This window comes from Lampetra planeri, chromosome 22 (genome assembly GCF_965212315.1).
Source record: "Lampetra planeri chromosome 22, kcLamPlan1.2.h2, whole genome shotgun sequence".
Lineage (NCBI taxonomy): Eukaryota > Metazoa > Chordata > Hyperoartia > Petromyzontiformes > Petromyzontidae > Lampetra > Lampetra planeri.
The window spans coordinates 7,282,506-7,302,234 of NC_136128.1; the positions used below are offsets into that span (position 1 = coordinate 7,282,506).

At 44.9% G+C, this 19,729-nt stretch overlaps 1 protein-coding gene across 5 annotated transcripts in view; it reads left to right on the forward strand.

Moving 5' to 3' along the window:
• Positions 1–19,729, forward strand: part of MYB (MYB proto-oncogene, transcription factor) — a 30,376-nt gene that overhangs the window by 1,636 nt on the left and 9,011 nt on the right. For 2 of the 5 annotated variants that reach the window (XM_078604303.1, XM_078604304.1), the window contains exons 2-12: positions 108–197; positions 5,978–6,098; positions 9,869–9,940; positions 10,195–10,287; positions 10,953–11,173; positions 12,380–12,605; positions 14,077–14,148; positions 15,760–15,867; positions 16,022–16,303; positions 17,364–17,687; positions 18,363–18,511. In XM_078604303.1, the coding sequence (XP_078460429.1) occupies positions 108–197; positions 5,978–6,098; positions 9,869–9,940; positions 10,195–10,287; positions 10,953–11,173; positions 12,380–12,605; positions 14,077–14,148; positions 15,760–15,867; positions 16,022–16,303; positions 17,364–17,687; positions 18,363–18,511 (1,758 nt within the window). Of the gene's footprint in view, positions 1–107; positions 198–5,265; positions 5,402–5,977; positions 6,099–9,868; positions 9,941–10,194; positions 10,288–10,952; positions 11,174–12,379; positions 12,606–14,076; positions 14,149–15,759; positions 15,868–16,021; positions 16,304–17,363; positions 17,688–18,362; positions 18,512–19,729 lie in introns of those variants that run through there. The other 3 variants (XM_078604306.1, XM_078604307.1, XM_078604305.1) reach the window with 3 other exon arrangements.

Consider the following 19,729-nt stretch of genomic DNA (forward strand, 5'->3'; position numbering starts at 1 on the left):
CTTCATGGATCCCCGCTGCTACCTAATGTTGACCACCCCCCCCTCACGTGGCTAATTAGAGCACTTGCAAAATCGTCCCCACGTGTCTGCGGCTATGCTGTGTGCAGGTGTGTGAGTGCTGGGACTGCGTGGAAGCTGAGTGGTGTCGGAGCTGACAGTAGTGTAGAGGACTTGGAACGCCAAGGTCGCCGTCCGATGTAAGGTGGACGTTTAGCAGGCATCTTCTTCGCTGACGAATTTCCACTCTTAACAAAAACTCACCTCTTCCCCCCCACCCCCAAGCTCATCTCTCGACCCCTTAATCATCTCCCCCCTTCATCATCTCCCTCCTTCTCGAACTGTTTTCGTTCCTGTTGCTGCTTCACAATCTGTCTCCATGGCGAACCACTCATTTCCAATCTATCCAAATCCATCATTTGCTCGCATTTTTATTGTTTTACTTAATTCACGCATCACAGGTTCACCCATTGCCATGCTCTCGTCTATTTTGTTCACCACATCATCTTCACGATTACATTCTTATGTATCATTGTTAACGCTGTAAAATCGTCTTAGTCAAGGCGCTATGATAATTACGTTAATGGTATCGTGTAGTCCCGAGCAAAAATGCAGGACATGTTTGGTGTGCCTTGTCATTGCCCAAATAAATGCATCCTTGTAAAATTATCCGCGGCTGAGCGGTAAAACTGCTGCAATTATTGACCATATGTCACTCGCCCCCCAACATCGATCAAGTCCCGTGTGAATGGGCTCTCGTCAACTTTAATTCGGCGATATTCTAGGGTTCTGATGCCGCTCTCTCTCTCAAGAAGGAGCGCCCAATCGTGCAAGCCATTACCGTGATGTTACAATGCAGACCGTTACATAAATTGTCAATGCCTAATTAGCTCAACGCCCCCACCCCCCCAAGGCTCACCTGTTGGGCTATAGCTAGCTACATTATGGCGTGTGTGTGTTATGTACCAGTGGCGATTATCTTAACAGGTCTTGGGCCTCACCTAGGTCGACTTGGCCTCAAATGAGTACCTGGTGCGGCGTGTAAACATCGCCACTGGGGGAGACAAAGGCGGCCGGGCGTAGGCGCTCGCGAACAGCACTTGCCCCCTACAGTGTTGAGGCTACACGGGGGATCTTTGTCCTTGCGTGTTATGTCCGTGTGCGTCTTTGTGTCTAACTGGATCAATTAGCGTGGGTCGTTGTCGACAAACCCCTTAGATAATTATTAGGGGGTTGCATTCATTGCAGCCGATGTCTGGCTAGAGGCGGGCGGGGTGGGGAGTGATGGTGGTGGTGGTCATGCCTGTTGAGTGAAGAGGGGGCCATCCCCATGCTTAGTCAAGCGGGTGACCAAATTCATGAAGTTGGTGACCAAACTGTTGAGTTGCTTGCTACTGCTGACTGGACTGGCGCACAGAAGTGAGAGTCAAACGCTGAGCAAGCGAGAGCGGTGACCACCACCAACGTGTCCCCCCCCATGTACTACAGTATACAGTGCTAAGTCAAAAAGCACGTGTTGCATGCAGTCCCAAAGCGAGCATCGTGCCTGGCTGGGCTGGCGTGCTGGTGTTGTCTTTATTGTATAATAAACTCGCGCGATTATGCGGAGATCTCGTTCGACCGGCTGCGCATATATTATGGTGAAGATGTGGAACAGTCGCCTCGGATTGCCTCTGGCGTACAATAATGCAGCGTGTTTAAGTACAGTACGGCGTGGTTATACACACAAAGTGGGAATCCCTTGCTGCTGGTTTTGTAACAGCGCTTCGTTTGGGGGGGGGGGGTACTCACAACTACCAGAGCAATGCACTATTTGGATGTTTATAGTATCTAGATGCGAGCCGCCTTAGCTTTGAGGGGCAGGTCATGTTAAATTAACTGCAGTTTAACTTTAGCTGTATTCTTTGATCGCGCGCACACACTGGCGCAGCATTGTGTTGTTGTAGTAGTATCAGTACTATGTCGTAAACAGTCGTGCTGATGATTGACGGTGCGAGGAGATTATCATTGATAACCATCACGCTCGCCCAAGTTTGCGGGGAAAACTTACAATCGCCTCGGTGGGACGAGAAGACTCCACAAGTTCTAGGGCTTTACAACATAAACGCACAGCAGCCTGGTCACCCTTGGGGGAGAGAGGGGAGTGGGTAGAGAATAATAAACATTGTGGTTGTTAAACCCGGAACGGCGACTTTCACACTTGAACACGTGGCGCGAACAACAACCGAGCACAGTGATTGTTAAACGCCATAAGCACGTGGCGTGCGGTCACTCATCATCATCGCACAGTCATGTGGCCCATGATTAACTCTTGTGCTGCGTGATTAATTATTGTTGTAAATGGGTTTTTGTGTGTGTGTGTGTTGTGGGGTAGGCGGGTGGGGTACGCGTGATGTGGAGCGCGCCTTTAAACGTCCCAGAGAAAATGCACGTGTGTCTCAAGAGACGGCGCTTGTGCAAACATTCTTGGACACGTTGCTCATCGTCTGTCCATGTTCTTCGTGCGATTCTCTCGGCTCCGTGGACGGGGGGGGGGGTTGGTGAATAATGTGGAGTGAATGCTCACGAATTGACATCCGTAGAGTCATTACATCCGTAGTCATACCGCAATAGACATTTACAGCGTCTGCTATGAAATATGCGAGTTTTATTAGGTGTACCTTCGCGCAATGCAGCTATCTAGCGTGATATGACACTTGAAATAAATTACATTAAAAGTCCCAGCCTCCAGAATAGTGGCCACCTACGCAAAAAGTTGTGCGGCAAGTGAGTGAATTAATACATTGGGATTTTTTTTGAACAGCGATTAACTCACGCGAGTTTCGATGTAATGTATGACAAACAAAATGAGGAACTCGGCAGAGAGACGTATCGTAGGTTTTGGCTTTTACTGTCATCGTTGCACAATAATGCCGCCCAGTGAACGCGGCATGCCAAAAGCCAGTGGCGGGAAGAAAAATACGAAAAAACGTGCGTTTTATTTCAAGTGCGTTTACAGTAATTAATGCGAAGGAAAGCTGTTGGCTGGGCTCTCTTTTTTATGGCAGGAAGTAAAAAAAAACTGGCACGGGAGTGAGTACTTGTTGGCTCGCAATTTGTGAATTAAAAAAACTTGGTGAAGATGAGCGAGCGAGCAAGCACTGCAAACGCCCCAAACTCATCCCAGAGTAGAAGAGGCGACAATAAAACCCGCCGCGTTCACTCGCTGGGGTCTTTCGTATGGATTGGTAGCAGCGGATTAAAGATGTAATATTTAGATGTTGTTTATCCACTCAAATTGCCTACGATAGAAGCGGAGTGGATCTCGTCCGCCCCTCCTTTAAAGCTGTGTACAACGTGGTCGATGGTTTGAGATTCGCGGCCGCGTAAACGCGTGTCGAATCCGCTTTGAAGCCACTCGATTAAGAAACTCGAATCAAACAGCCACCGCAGCTCTTGCGAAGACGTCGCTTTTGCCGGGTGGTATTCTTAGGTCTTGACATCCAACGTCGTGATGGCACTGCGTTTTCGTTGCACGGGTGCCGCACCTAATTTAAATGGAGTGCTCTTGCCAAATGATGCTGGATAATGTTGATCTGGAAAAGCCAGAAGGCTTCTCGTACTAAACATTGTTTTCGTGTACGTGTGGAGACAGTAAGGAAGTGAGCTGTATTATCTTCTTGGTTCTTTGGGTAAAGTCACGTAGAAGGGAAGTAATAAAATAATAAAAATAAAACATAATAAAATAATTCTCACGACGTTTCGGCCACAACGCAAGCAGCCGTCCTCAGGTTGTGGCCGAAACGTCGTGAGAATTATTTTATTATGTTTTATTTTTATTATTTTATTACTTCCCTTCTACGTGACTTTACCGAAAGAACCAAGAAGATGAATCCCTGCAGTCACGAAAGCTTTAAATCGAAATTTGAGCTGTATTATTTTACCTGTAACTGTTGTTAGTATGGTTCAAAGACTGGGCCGGCTTCTTTGGTTTAAAATTGATGCATTTTTCTGTCAAGTTTTGAGTATGAATGAGGAAGGTCTTGGTTGAGGATTTGCTAACTGGTTTCACTTTACCTCGTGCGCATTTATGGTCGGTTTACCGAGTGCTGTAAAGTCGATAACATCTACCCCATATAACGTAGTTACAGCCCTTTGAAGGCAGACTTTGGTTTAAGCCAAGGAAAGTGATTGCTAATCATTATTAAATGCAAGCCACGCTTCCTTGTTCTCATTCACTTTTCTTACACCGACATGCATTTTTTTGTAATTATGAAGTTGCCTGCTGCCATGCCAAACCATGCACAGATATAGTCCGAGGCTTGTTGTCGGTGCTAGGTGTCTTCAGCAACCTAAACATACACAAAAGTATTGTCGAGTCTCGTACTAAGTTTTCGGTTGCTTTGCATGTCCACTGCAAACCCCACTAAGTAAACAACGCGCACCTTGTTTGACTTTTCCGTGGGTGGGAAGGACCATAAAACGTGATTTTTTTTCTCTCTTCACATTGCTATGCAAAGATGCACTGCGACAAGCATTATTTCCTTATGCAGAGCCATACACTATCTTTGCTGTGCATCTTGCCTGCTGCAAGCAGGACACGTAAAAACAAATATGTTATAGTGGCGGCAGAGTTTTAGTAGAAACTGAAAAGTTTCCAATGACAAGTTGCAGAGTAATTAGTTACATAAATAACTGTAAAACGGTTGTGTGCTGTGTAGTGTGTGTTCCGTATGTCGAGGCAGACACAAGACCAAAGCTGTGTACTGCAAATGTTGTGGCTTTCTTGTGCCAAGTTGTGTTTGCATGATCCAGAGTCTTAATTTGTAAATGATGTGCTCTTCAGTGACCCAAAGCTTTGTGAGCTGTAGGGATCAGTACACAGAATCCTATCCACCTTTTTTTGCATGTATTGACGCAGTAGACGACATTACATGTGCGTCTATTAACACCGCCGAGTGTATTGCATGCTCACGTAAATAACCCTATATGCAAAGCCCTTAGCACAAAGTCGTCATTGATGTTTTGATATAGGTGTTCCTGTGTCGCCTTTATGCGTTGAACGCTTTAAGTACACACACACACGCCGTCAGCGGCAAGTAGTGGGGATATTCTCGAGGGGTCGGGAGCGGCCGTGTTTGGTTTGTGTAATGAGTTTGGGATCGCGATAAATCCACCCACTTGGAGGAAGGGGTGCTGATGATGGGTGGGGTGGGGTGAGAGAGGGAGCCGGGCAAGTTGGTGGGGAGAGAGCCCGAGAGAGAAGGGGGGAGGCGGAGACGGTGATTGACCCCGATTAGTGTGCCTTTTGTGTCTTGAACGCGGCGTGTCGACTCGAATAAAGGCTGCCTGCACGCCGATAGACTGTACACAAACACACGAGGCACGGCTCATCCGCTTGGGCTGCCGCGACCATGAAGTTTACGTACGTGCACTTGTAATAATACGTGCAGCCGCGTTTGCTTCTTGCCCGTAGGCTTTTGCAAGATTCCTGTCTAAAAGTCATGAATGAAACAACGCGGGGGGCGCGTGCACACTTTATTTAGCATTCGTTTGGCGCTTGGAAAGTCTCGTTTAAGTGGGAAAGTAACTGAGATTAAAGTCACCGTGATATAGTTCGGTCACGCGCGCACTGTGAAATTCATATAGCCCGTATTTCGGCAATTTGTGTCGGCTGTCGGTGCGAATTTACGAGACGCGATTGAATTGGTCGCAGTGCCGTTGTCACCGATGCAGACAACTAACTGCCCGTTGAAATCGTACAGATGTTCGTGAAAAGTAAAGGTCGCCAAGTAGAACCTTCAACCGCCCAGCGTTTGACAGCCGAACCGATTCTTTAACGCACACATTTTACAATGTTTTTTTTTATATTGCAAATTCAGTCCGAGCTTAATCGTTTGTAAAGCGATGGGCAAAAGGGGGGGGAGGTTTGTGCCATTGAGGAGGTGTGCGATTGCCCGCGAAGCTCACGGCGCGCCGCGGGTCTGCTCTTCCCCTGCAGCACGTGCAGCAGTGACGAGGACGACGATGAGGTGGAGGTGAGAGACCACGACTACGAGACGAGCCTCCAGAAGGAAAGCGGCAAGCGGCCCGGCTCCAAGGCGCGCTGGTCCCGCGAGGAGGCAAGTTGCCGCGAGTGTGTTGTCTCGTGTCGGACTTGTCCCGCTGGTTTCTAACGTCGGGAGTCGAGAGCTTGAAGGAGACAGCCAAGGAGGCAAGTGCTAGTGTGTTCGTCGTCTTGTGTTCTGAACATCAGACTTGTCCCGCTAGTTTCTAACGTCGCGTGCCTAGAGCTTGAAGGAGACAGCCAAGGAGGCAAGTGCTAGTGTGTTCGTCATCTTGTGTTCTGAACATGAGGCTTGTCTTGCTGGTTTCTAACGTCGGGAGTCGAGAGCTTGAAGGAGACAGCCAAGGAGGCAAGTGTAGTGTGTTCGTCGCCTTGTGTTCTGAACTTCAGACTTGTCCTGCTGGTTTGTATCGTCGGGAGCCGAGAGCTTGAAGGACACAGCCAAGGAGGCAAGTGGTAGTGTGTTCGTCGTCTTGTGTTCTGAACTTCAGCTTGTCCCGCTGGTTTCTAACGTCGGGAGCCGAGACCTTGAAGGAGACAGCCGCTTCAATGTTCTTCTGTATGTAGCAGGTTTATGAAGTGCATTAAATCATCCGTTGCGATTGTTTATCACAGTACGTGCATTGTACTGTGCACGATGTGAGTATTTGCGAGTTGCGATGACGATATGGTAATGTTAAGATCTAGGATAATGGGACAGACGCAACTATAACAATTAGAAAAATATATATTCTTGAATTAAATTGTGACTCCAAGCATGAGGATTCATGCAATTGTTGAGTTTGGTGTTTAGTATGTTTTGATAGTTGTGTATTTGTTCGGTATTGGGAGAATATATGATTTACCTCAACTGTACCAATGGATTTCGATTTAAAGCTTTCGTGACTGCAGGGATTCATCTTCTTGGTTTTTTCGGTAAAGTCACGTAGAATGGAAATAATAAAATAATAAAAAATAAAACATCATTAAATAATTCTCAGGTCTGTCTGCACCTGAGGACGGCTGCTTGCGTTGTGGCCGAAACGTCGTGAGAATTATTTAATGATGTTTTATTTTTATTATTTTATTATTTCCATTCTACGTGACTTTAGCGAAAGAACCAAGAAGATGTACCAATGGAATTGTTTGAGCTTCATTTAGGTTATGAATTGTATTTCATAATTTGTGTCGACTTATTTGTGTATAACGTTAAGTCATATTTAACTATTCTGTAGTGCGCCATCTCTCAGTTGAATATAAAACTGTTAGTCTGAATGGGCTCTCATCTGGCTTTAAATGGTCACTTAGAAAGATCATCTGTGCTTTCGTTAATTAATACAGTGTGTTAGGTAATACATTGAATTTTAGTAAAAATCATAAGCAATTGCAATGTGAAAAATAACAAGCCTATAATATATCCCAGTGTATTAACAAATTGCAATTGATAGTTGTATAAAACTTGTATCAGTTACAGACTTGATTTGTTGTTATTTCCTTTTAAAGGTACGGTAAATAGAAGGCTTGACACGTGTTCTTTGGTTGTATCTGTGCAATGTGTGGAATGCAAACACCACGAGTAGCCGATATCCTGCAACTTTAATTTAACGAGTAAGACTGGAGGTTACCCCAAGAATCTGAACACTTCAATGATTGTGCTGCACTACAGAGTTGTGTAACCTCATGTCACGGGTACCTACAGTTGTATATCCTAATCTGCTGCTACAGGTGGTTGAGTCCACATCCTCTTGGAGCTTCAGATTGTTCCTGTTAAACACGTGTATCGATTAAAATGCTTGAAGTGCAATTGGTTGTTGAAAAGGAAAAGTGACGACAGAATTGCCTATTTAGCACGGAATCTTTCAGCAGTTTGTCACTTGCATGACATGCAACAGGCCACACCTATGGCATATACCCAGAGGCATATATGCCGCCCATGTTCTGCAGTGCAGTTAATGCAAATGTCACAACGGGACATTTTATGATTCGGAATAATATCCCTGCGAAGTGTTGGGGAGCTTCTCACTGTGGAAATTACGTGACATTTTTAGTCCTGTGGTAAAGTGTGATGGGAAAGTCCCTGTAGTCAAGTTTTCAGATTAAACTTGAAAAATATTTTACGATTTTGTCGTATTTATTTCACGTTTTATATTTGCACGTAATTTGAGGCTTTGCTTTATCATTAATTCTGTCATCAATTAACATCTTTAAAAACTTGCCTCGAGCATGGTTTAAGCGATCTGCGTGGTTATATTATCCATCATTTGCGACATGTGCAGAGCATTTTGGACAAACCAATCTGACTCCTTTTGCCAGCCTTTGTGAGATTTAAATTGAGCCCTGCAATGTTTAGCAGAAGCGGGCTTCAAGGCCATGTGTCATTTAGTCAGAAATGCAACACTGTATTGTATTTATATTATGCTCCTAAATAACCGCTCAAGGATCACGTAGATTTCGAGTCAGTAGTGTTCCTTGCCTAATACAAATAATGCAGATTGCCCAGTACTTTTTGAGTTTATTTGTCCCATTGTTGACACTCGCAGCAATGTCCTTGTAACCTTACCATCTAGAAAAATTTAGGAATGTTGCTTGACCCACCTCAATGTTGCTATTCGTATGCAAAACCTCAAAGAATGTAACGATAATATGGGATTTTTTAATCTACCTGCCACCCCAGTTTGTTGTATCAACTTGCCAATTGACCGCAGCAACCACAACTGAAGATCCCAAGATCTCTTGCTCCGAGCCATCTGAGGATGATAAACTGGATTAATTAACTAATAAATTATGAATGCATTTGTTGTAGTTAGTATCTTCATGAATTAGTCAAAATAACGCCTATTGATTGGTTTTGATGTGCTTTCATTGTGTCAATGGTATGCGATACTTAATTTTCTTGTTACACATTGCGTTGTTTCCTGATTTCCCCTGAAAAGGAGACTCGTAGTGTTGGACTCACTTGAATTAAGTAAACGTTTTGATCTTCTTGGTTCTTTCGGTAAAGTCACGTAGAAGGGAAATAATAAAATAATACAAATCAAACATAATAAAAATAATTCTTACGACGTTTCGGCCACAACGCAACGCATGCAGCCGTCCTCAGGTGAAGACCAGGTCTGTCGGGGAGACAGACCTGGTCTTCACCTGAGGACGGCTGCTTGCGTTGTGGCCGAAACGTCGTGAGAATTATTTTATTATGTTTTATTTTTATTATTTTCCTTCTACGTGACTTTACCGAAAGAACCAAGAAGATGAATCCCTGCAGTCACGAAAGCTTTAAATCGAAATTTAAACGTTTTGACTTGTAGTCGAATTGAAGTGCAAATAGATTTTTTGTTCTCCCTTCAGCAAAGACCTTTTGGCAGTACAGTAATTGTACATTGATGTTGTTTGTAAACTTGTAATTTGATAACTAAAGTTAACTGAACACCTTTTTGTAATTATACTATCTCATTAAGGCAATTGTCTTACCTTAGACCTTATCATGCCTCATATAAGCCAATGGAATTTACATTCAGTTGCAACTTGAGCATTACCAGGATGTAACATTATTTATATTTGGGTCAACTTATATAGTAGTTTAGATTTTGCAGTGATTTTCAAATCAAGTATACTTTCCACAACAACCCAGAGTATTCAAGATGGCATTGACAAACATATATCTTTAATGTACGGCACGAATAACATCAACACTCAAGCTTGTCTCTCAACACTTAAAACTGCGTGGTGGAATAGCTTTTAAGTCTCGATGTATCCCTCCAGTCAAATTTGCTCGCGAGGAAAACTATGAAGCTTCTCGTATTGGAAAGAGCTGCATTGTGCTAATAGCCACACTGTTCTCACACCCAGGACGACCTTTTGAAACGATTGGTGGAGAAACATGGGAATGGCGACTGGAAGTTCATCGCCAACTTTTTTACAGTAAGCACCCCCACCCCGTTGCAGTGACTGCATTCAATTACCTTTTCACCTTTCTCGGCAGTGGAAAAATAACCTTGACCACGTGCGCGGTTTGATAAGTTTCCGTGCTATTTTTTCCCGCAAGTGTTGTGGTGCATTCCGGTGTTCAAGGAACAAGAAGTCAATCGAGGCGTTGCGATATTTTCATTGGACCTGTCGGCGTGCGCTGCGTGTTTTGTCACGATTAACGGGACGCTCTCTTGTCTATTTGAAAGAATCGTTCCGACGTGCAGTGCCTACACCGTTGGCAGAAAGTGCTCAATCCTGAGCTTATTAAGGGGCCGTGGACAAAGGAAGAGGATCATAAGGTATGCAAGCGGGGCCTGTTCACTGTTAATGTAAAAGTAATAAAGTCTTGGTTCCTTTTTGTGGTGAAATAGGGAATTGTTCTACAGTGGGTTTATATATATTTCCCATTTTGTAGGGTTCAATAAAATATTATCAGCACATATCCTGTTCCTTACCAGATATAAGCTTTTATAATTTAATACCACTGCCTGTATTTTAACACGGCCTTAATTCCACGTCGTTATTTCCCGTGTCCCAAATGCATCGCTCCACCTTCTCTTTGGTTGTTTCCTCTTGGCCGATCTGTAACCTTTTACCCATTGTGTCTTGTTCCAGTGCTTTCCCCGCCCAGGTCCATCATTCTCAACAGCGAGTGTTCACATCTTGGATGCTTGTTTGCTTCTTGCATGTGTTTTCCCTTTTTGTCTCATTAACTCAAGCACGATTCGTTTTGGAGTTATTAAATTGGTTTGAAGATAACAAAAATAATGATATTTTTGAACCGAATAATAGTTTGGCAAGATGCTTTTTAGTTGAACGATTTCACTCGGAACGCTATTTGCCTTAAGCGTGTACTAATTTATCCGTGACGGGAAAATCTCTCCTGGTTCGCTTCAAAGAGGGCTTTCGTGTCGCATTACTAGCAGGCTCCGTCATTGACCTTTTCCCCTAACCCTCTGCGCAGGTGATTGAGCTCGTGCAGAAGTACGGTCCCAAGCGCTGGTCGCTCATCGCCAAGCACCTCAAGGGCCGCGTGGGCAAGCAGTGCCGCGAGCGCTGGCACAACCACCTCAACCCTGAGGTGAAGAAGTCGTCGTGGACCGAGGAGGAGGACCGTGTCATCTTCGAGGCGCACAAGCGCCTCGGAAACCGTTGGGCCGAGATCGCCAAGCTGCTGCCTGGCAGGTACGGGCTGCATAGCGGAGTGGCAATGACCGGTCGGCACGCTCGCCACCGAGGGAGGGGTTGCACGGTAGTCGATTTCATTTCCTCAGCCGTCGATTTCATTTTCTTACTGCAGGGTGATGTTTTCTTCAAGCGTTGTTGACCTTAAAAGTGTAATTAAAAGGTGTGGTGTTTGGCGCACCGCGCTGTGGAATCGGGTGATCTCACGTTGAATGAGTGATATCTGCAAACTGGGCCTTGGCAGTCCTCTTCACCATCCCACACTGACCGGCATGGTGGAGTATGGTCGAACAACACCTACAAACATGGTGTGGGGATGGCCTTCATCCAACAGAAGATTAAAAAAGCACCATAATTGTTGTGATATCGTTTGCAAGGGTGGGCTGTTGTGTGGTGTGAAGACATTTCCCCAAATTTTAAAATTACCCAAAATGTAAAAGTACATCACAAATAACATAAAAACTCCCCACTTTTATTATTGATGTTGCTTTATAACAGGAAAAGTAAGCTTTATAAATTTAAAGCCTACTTTACTTTAAACATGGACCCTGACAAAACTGGGAGATTCTAATAAAGTTGACAAATGAGCAATATCTGTTAGATAAATGAACACCAGCCACCGTGCATTCCCTGTTAGAAAGGAGTATTAACGATGAATGTGGTGAATTTGTTTTATTAGAACATTGGCAGAAATGCCAACGTAGTCCTTGAATGTTTAAATAATAGTCTCGATTTTCCTTTCAATTCAACATACTATAGTAATGCAACATAATGCTTTACACTCATTTGTGGACTGTTTAAAAATGTGTGTCTTTACACTGTAACCTTCCCCTGCTTTTTTGATACAAAAACATTTCTGGAAATAATGTTAAAGAGGAAGTACATTAAGTGATTAATTTATTCTGCAAATGTCCCTTTGGTCGTTGTGTTAATGGAGGCAGCATTTGGTTTATGGGAAGAGATGGGGATGATGGCAGAGAGTGGCTCTTAGTCATCATAACAATCAAGTTAATAAAGTGTTAGTACGAACTTTATTTCACATTTCGTTTCGGCACAAAAGCATGTTCTGAATGTGTGGTCGATCAGAGTGTTTAAAATGCAACATTCGTGAATAAAGTCACATGCAGTCCATGCCCCAAGACTCCTTTGAAGCCACTAAACACGAGTTGTTCATTTTAACTGGTGTTCATTCATTCTGCCCAAAAGGACCGACAATGCCATCAAGAATCACTGGAATTCGACAATGCGACGCAAAGTGGAGCAGGAGGGCTACCTGCAGAACTCGCCTGACCCGGGCTTCCAGCTGCCAGCGGCGCTGTACCAAACAACCTGTTCGGGGCCCATGCCCCCTTACCGTGACACCGTGCCCCATCGCTCCAACTGTCCTAACTCGGCCACCTTCCAGTACTACCCATATCCAGAGACCGAGGAGGTACGTGTTTAGCGCCTGACCAGGTAGATCAGGGGGCTAATTAACCCTCTCCCGTTCCGATGACGTAGGGTGTATGTTGTCAGTTTTTTTTCTGAGTCCATTCCGATTACGTACGTTTACATCATCGGATCGGAATCGATTCCGAATGGAATCTGAAGTAAAAGGCCATGCGGGAGGGAGTGTGGCACAGCTTGGCACCAGCAGTCATAGAGTGCGGTCGTGTCGCTACAGTTCTCTGCGGTGACTACAGTACAGTGTCTTTGAAAACAGCAACGCTACGCCTCTCTAAATAAAATTGACGCGGAACCGCTTGCGCGTTCTGAGATGAATCGGTGAATGGGACACCCACCCTGCAACTTGCAGACGTCTTGGAACGGGACAGGGTGAATGTGTGTTGGAGCACTGGGCCAGGATTACCAAGATGACAGTTTTGAACCTGGGTATTTCGAAAACATACTTCAAAGTACCGTGTGCTATGAAGAAGACCTATGGCCTGAAACGCCGTCTAGTATATATTTTTTTTCTTTTAAGGCAGCATTATTGACAAAGTTTGAGTTGTTTTCGTTAATTGTGCTTGTGCATCAATGCCAGTGCAAAATCATCACGTGATTTGCTTAATAAATAAAAAATAATTCCAGGTGTACCGGAATAAAATGGATTGACAGGTTAGTCAACATGTTTCCATCTGAGCACTAAAAATGTCAGGTTAATGTCCTTGGAATAAACATATGTGTAGCCTAGCTTGTAAGATGGTGCAGTGTTTTAGTGTGGATACAAATCAATTGGAAGTGCTGTAGTCATACATTTAAGAAGCAGTTCTGTAATGTGGGGCAATGTTACCACTGCTTTTTGTAAGTTTTTGGAATGGAAATGTATTTTTCTGATGACATCAAACTGATAGCACAATTGGAATATTCGGAAATAATTTGTCTCTCCCTTGTAAGGAGTTGTGCTGTTTGTTGGTTGTTTTCATCATGTGTGGATTCAAAAATCCCTTGGACTTAAGGTCATGGTCTTCAGATGATCTTGTTTTGCCTCAAGAATGCACTCTGAACAGGACCATTCGCACTTGATTGGGACAGAAAGTTAATACTGAACTGAATGCAGTGTGTAAAAGTGGATTGGACTTCAGTAAGTTCAGTGCAAACACTGGAAATGGTTTATTTGCCAAGCACAGGTTCTTGTCCATATATAAGAATAGGGCCATATTTAAGGAGCTTTTATTATTTCAACCAGGTTTAGTTAGTAAATGTGTGTAGCCAAATACTTAGTTTGAAGTGCAGTGTGTTCTTTGAAAGTCAGCAACTTGAATAGCCTATCTTGCAAATGTTGTTTGGCTTCAGTTTGTAGAAACAGGATTTGTAAGCACTCATATTTTTAATTAACGATAGCATTCATATAATTTAGGCTCTGTTACTCATAACCTTTGAGTCACGTGTGTGCTTATTTTTCTTGGATTGTTTGCTCGCAGATGGCCGCTCAGCGTCACAATTACCAGGTGTCTGTGCGTTTCAACATGACCGGCCAAGGAATGAACTTTCAGGTTATCTCTTCACACTGCACAGTGTGACCACGCACCCTTATACATGGTGGCATTTGCGCTTAATTTATATGTGTAAGTAGGAATTTATTTGCAAAAGAGTTAAAAGTCTCCTCGCATTGGTCGTCGACATGATCCCATTCCGCGTTCCAACACCACCGTAAATCTGTAAAAAACAAAAACTCGTGCCGCCTGTGCACATTACCACTACTCCCAGTGCCTCCATGTGATTTCCACTTTACGCCCTCCTTTAATGTTTGATATTTATGGCTCCGATCACCAATAAATGTTAGCTGCTCGCTCACCGAGAGTATATTTTTGATGATTAAAATAACCAAATTTGCTTAAAATTAGTCAAAACAATCCCTTTGTAGCCTGTAACCCAAGTTTCAGCAGTATTTGAGCCAGTGACGGGCATGAGTTTTTACTTCTGGTGACGCATGCTGGTCAGAGAAATGCACTAACTTGCTCCCCTTTTGCGACACCAGAGCCTCCGATTAGCGCGGTTGGCTAGATACAGTGCGAAAGAAGTTGAACATACATACAGAAGACATGGCCTCTCCTTCACGGGGGGTTATTTGCGCAGTGTCGCGTCCCCATCAAAGCTGCAACAAAATGCCCACTTTAAAAGTGCTTCTCGTGCCCGGGTCACGAACATGAGTCTACGGGGGGCTTTGTCCGCCGCTGCGAGGCCGTCTCGGGCAAGCAGCGCCAGGAGCGGAAAGTCAGGCAGGCAGTTTTGGTGGCCCGGCAGGGTGAAGGAAGTCGCCGTTTTACGGTGGTGACGGGGGGGAACCTGCGAGCCCTCGCCATCCCTAGGGGGGAGAACGCTAAGAAGTGAAGCGCTTAGCGGGGTTCGCCTGGGCCCCAAGTAATCGTGGGTGCCACGGTGGTGAGATGTTAAGTACCTCGTCTGGCACACAGGAGGTCCCGGGTTCGATCCTGTTGACGCCTGTATATTTGGAGTTTGCGTGTTCTCCCTGTGGTCGCGTGGTTTTTCTCCGGGTCCTCGAAATTTTCCCTCCATATGTAGAAACATGCTTTTAGGGTGTTTGGCTGCTATACATTTACACACATTGAGCTACTTCATTGAGCTATCATTTGTGGCCAGGTCGCTTCTGAAACAGCTACATAGCTCAGTGGGCTTTAAATTGTAAAATAAAAAAAACAGTTTAATAGTAAGAGCGGGCAGTCCCGCTTGCGTGCCATAACCGCAGTGGCCGCGGCCGCTGGAACTCCCTCCAAGAGCCTGGCTAAGGGATAAAAGTCTATGTGGAATCACAGTTCCACCCGGGAGGCTTGAGTTTTTGTTTTTAAATATTTCTGGTGGCGATGGAACACGCAAGTGGAGAGTGGAACATGTTGGTGGTCACCAATGGAAAGCTCAACATCATTGGGCAAAAACTTAGTTACATGTTTTAAGAGATTTTAGGGATTTATATTTTTAAAGAAAATTTAAGAAATCTAGCCATGTCCAGTAAGAACACAAGACTAATGCCATTCAATTTCTGAGGTAAACATCGCCTTTGCCAATTCCATTAATGCGTGTTTTGCATTGTTTTTCGAACCATTTCGCCTTTGCATAAAAATGTCCTGTGTTTTGTACCTGCACAGAATTGCTATGGGGAGGAAGAGGACCCAGACAGAGAGCAGCGCATAAAGGAGCTCACCATGCTACTGATGTCCACCGAAAACGAAGTTCGCGGAAAACAGAACTTCACGGTCAGCATCTCCGTGAATGAAATCCATGTTATTTTCAGTTTCTTCAATTTCTTCACCACCCAGTTCAAAAAACCCTCGGTTGCATTCTAGACATTCTCGAGCCACGCTTGTGGTCTTGCCGCACCCAGCAGTGACCGAGCGATTGTGTCTGCAGATGGAGTATGGTGGGGGCTGGGGCTCTGCCCTCCTGTCTGACCACGTCATCTTGTCAGACGGCAGCCTGGCAGGCCCGCTGGGTGGCCCCGAGGAGCCGCTAGCGGCCTTCGCGCATTCCCAGGGGCCCGCTTGCTCTCTCGCTACCAACACGAGCCCTCCCCAGCCTGAAGGCGCACTCACACCCCCAAGCTACCTCTGCCTGGATGGACAAAGCAACTTTGGCAGCTCGGAGACGGGTTATAATGTGCACGTGCCGCCAGCCTATCACGGCATGGACACAGTAAGTGACGTTATTTTCCTTCTAGAATGCTTACTGGCCAGTAGCGTCATACATAAAGAAAATAGGTCTGGGGGGTGGTGAAGGTGCATAACTGTTGATAGATAGTACAAACGACGTGTGTGAGATAGACACCAGCCTGAAAAATTGAGGTGGTCTATCAAGCCATCGGTTAGTTGATAATGCTGCATGGATTTTCTGAATGGTATCTCCCTCCTTTGCGTGGCTTTTCTCCTCCATACCCAGATGTCACCTTCCACGTGAAAATATTGTGTTAACTTTACTCTTGTATAATTATAAGGTGTGTAAGCGATTCATCGATTAGCCAATTAACAATTCTTGAATTCCTGCGTGTCTGAATCAATCATTTAAGCAAACAAGACAACAAAAAGCAACACACTACAAACGGCATACATAAACAAGACTAATAAAAATCGATTCTTGAATGCAATCGCAACCCCAAATTGTAACAGTAAATCACATTGCTGGGGAGTTGGAAGGGGTGTGACTCATTCTCTACCTAACAAAACACAAAGCTCTAAAATTGGTTGACTGACCGAGATAACCTCTCACTGGCACTGGGTCCAGGGTTGGGTGGTGGTAGTCGGGTGGCTACACTAAACTACAAACTATACCACTTTTTATTTTACCAGGTAAAGCCCACTGAGCTATATAGCTCTTTTTCAAAAGCTACCTGGCCACAAATGATAGCTGAACGAAATGGCTCCTCATGTGGAAATGTATAGCAGCCAAATAGTCAAAGCGCATTTCTAAATATGAAGGGAAAAACCGGTGGACCTGGAGAAAAATCTACAAAACCACGGGGAGAGAACATGCAAGCTCTAAATATACAGGCGTCGGGATCGAACCCACGACCTCCTGCATACCAGGCGAGGTAGTTAACATCTCGCCACCGTGATGATGAGAGAGAGAGACACGCAAACTCCAAATATACAGCAGCAGGCGGCGTCAGGGTCAAGATCGAAGCCACGACCTCCTGCATACCAAGCGAGGTAGTTAACATCTCGCCACCGTGGCTCACACGTTGCCCCCACGTGTCCAGGAGCCGTCCTGCCTTGGCGACCTCCACACGCTGGAGTTCCTGGAGGGGCTGGACCGTGGCCACGCTGACGGCGACGCCGCCGCCGCCGCCAGGTTGATGGTGGTCAAGGTGGAGGCGTGCGACTCGGCGTGCAGCTTCGCCGGAGACGAGGGACCCGGTGGCACGGACGGCGGCAAAACGGACGGCACGCCCGCCGTGGCGCCACCAGGCCTCCTGCGACGCGCCCGCAAGCGCCTGAAGAACGGTCTCCTCGAAGACTTGTGCTCCTCCGAGTTCACGCCAAAGGGGACGCCGACAAAGTCCATGCCCTTTTCTCCGTCACAGGTAAGGTTCGACCTTGTCCGGCCGGGGTTTCACCTTTGAGAATGTGATTCCCAAAAATATGTAGTTTTTTTTTTACATTGAGCAAAATTTGTATAATCTTGTTGGACAGGAGGTGTGGGTTTTGGAAATCCAGAATATTGAAGTGGACACTGTGAAAGAGTTGCAGCAGTATCGTCTTTTTTACTGTTGGGTATTATATACAACCTTGAAACATTCCATTTCCATTATTTTTTTTCGAGCCAAACTTTCTTGTGCTTCATTTTATTTATTTGTATGTGTGTGTTCGTATGTCTAATGTGTGAGTATTCTGCACTTGTTTGGATATGCATATGCTACATGCATGGCATATTCTTACCTTTTAGAAAGGGCCTTGAATTGTATAAAAGCACATTATATATTGTAGTGGCAATAGAAATGCCGTTCCTATAACACTCGCACGACTTCTCGAAAAAAATATGACTTGCATTTACACAACAAACAAATAGCAAAAAATCTAGCTACCCACCTTACATTCCACCCCAACAAATGCTTTACAAATCACACTTGACCCTCAAATTGCACCCAACCCATTTTACCGCCGGACGCACATAGTCAGATAGAAGGATAAGCGGTGCAGGCAATTACTGTTAGTCATCCCCTTGTCTCGCATTCTTCTGCTCCCCCCCCCACCTTCAGTTTCTGAACACGTTGATGCCGCTGGATTTGCCCTTGTTGACGGACTCACCAACGCTGACCTCAACGCCCGTGTGCGAACTCAAGGCGGCGGCGACCACCCCGACGACGGCGCGGGACCACGCGTCGCGCGTGCAGAAGGAGAACAACGGGTAATGGGGCTGCGCACGCGGCCGCACACAGCGAGCCAAGCCCAAGCTCGCTTGTCCTCACCTCCGCCGTGAACTCGAGGCGGGACAGATACCGTCGCCGTGTTTCGCGGCACGGCTTTCTCTCTCGGTGTTTTTTTTTGTGGCCAAACGCTCTTGGGCCCCCGATTCTTTTAGTCGCCGTCTGATCCGCATCACAGCAAAGGTGAAAGTGAGTTGGAGAAGCGTGCTACCGTGTAGTAGTAATAACAGCAACGTTCAACCCTTAAGTTCAGTCAGCACCATACAATTGTTGCAGCAGTTATGTATTCAGCAACTATGTATTCTACATGAATGGGTGTTGTGAACCATTTCATTACTTACGTGTTTATTTATGTGTTTGACTTGGTGCAATTTTCATTGTATGAATGCATAGCTTTATAAGTGATGCTTGCTATGCATGTGTCAATTGACACCCCTGAACACCCCTTGCAATGGTGTATCCAAATGAAATATTTAAAGAGGGTAGAAAAACAAAACTTCACAACTTAAAGTACTGAACCACAAAAAACAGTTCCATAAAATATTAAAGTAAATGAGAGCTTACTTTTTAAAGTTGGCAGCCATCTGTAAAAAAAATACCTTTATAGCTCATCGGATTCCTCCAGTATAAATAAATATTCTGATTGTGTACAGGCACGTGTGTTGACATGCACAGCACGCGAGCGATTGTTTAGTTTATTGAGTCGTGCATTTATTTAGTCAGTGCTTAACAGTTGCATCATCGCCCAGATCATTGTGCTCGTGGAGGCAGTGCAGTGCTATTATGCTATAATGGATGGAGATACACATTGCGCTTGTACAAAAGGTTTGTAAATAAATAATAAAATGTGCCTGCATAGCTCGTGAGGTTGGTTTGCCTCGTGCAAACATTGTAACGATGATGTAAAGTCACTGAAGGCACGCAGGATAATCAAACTATTACTTTGTGGTGCAAGTAGGTATATATGAATATATCACATTCGCACAATTCCAGTAAATGCCAGTAAAGATAATGTGCATTGTTCATTTTCTTTTATTAATACTGATGATTCTAATTCCGGTAAGGTTTTTTTGCGTGTACAAGTACAATATCGGCTTTTTAAAGTTTGCTCAGGAAAACAAAAACTTACTCCATAGGCTTTCTCAAATCAGGCAAAAGATCATCAGTGCAATGCATTATCATTTTATTGAGAATTGAAG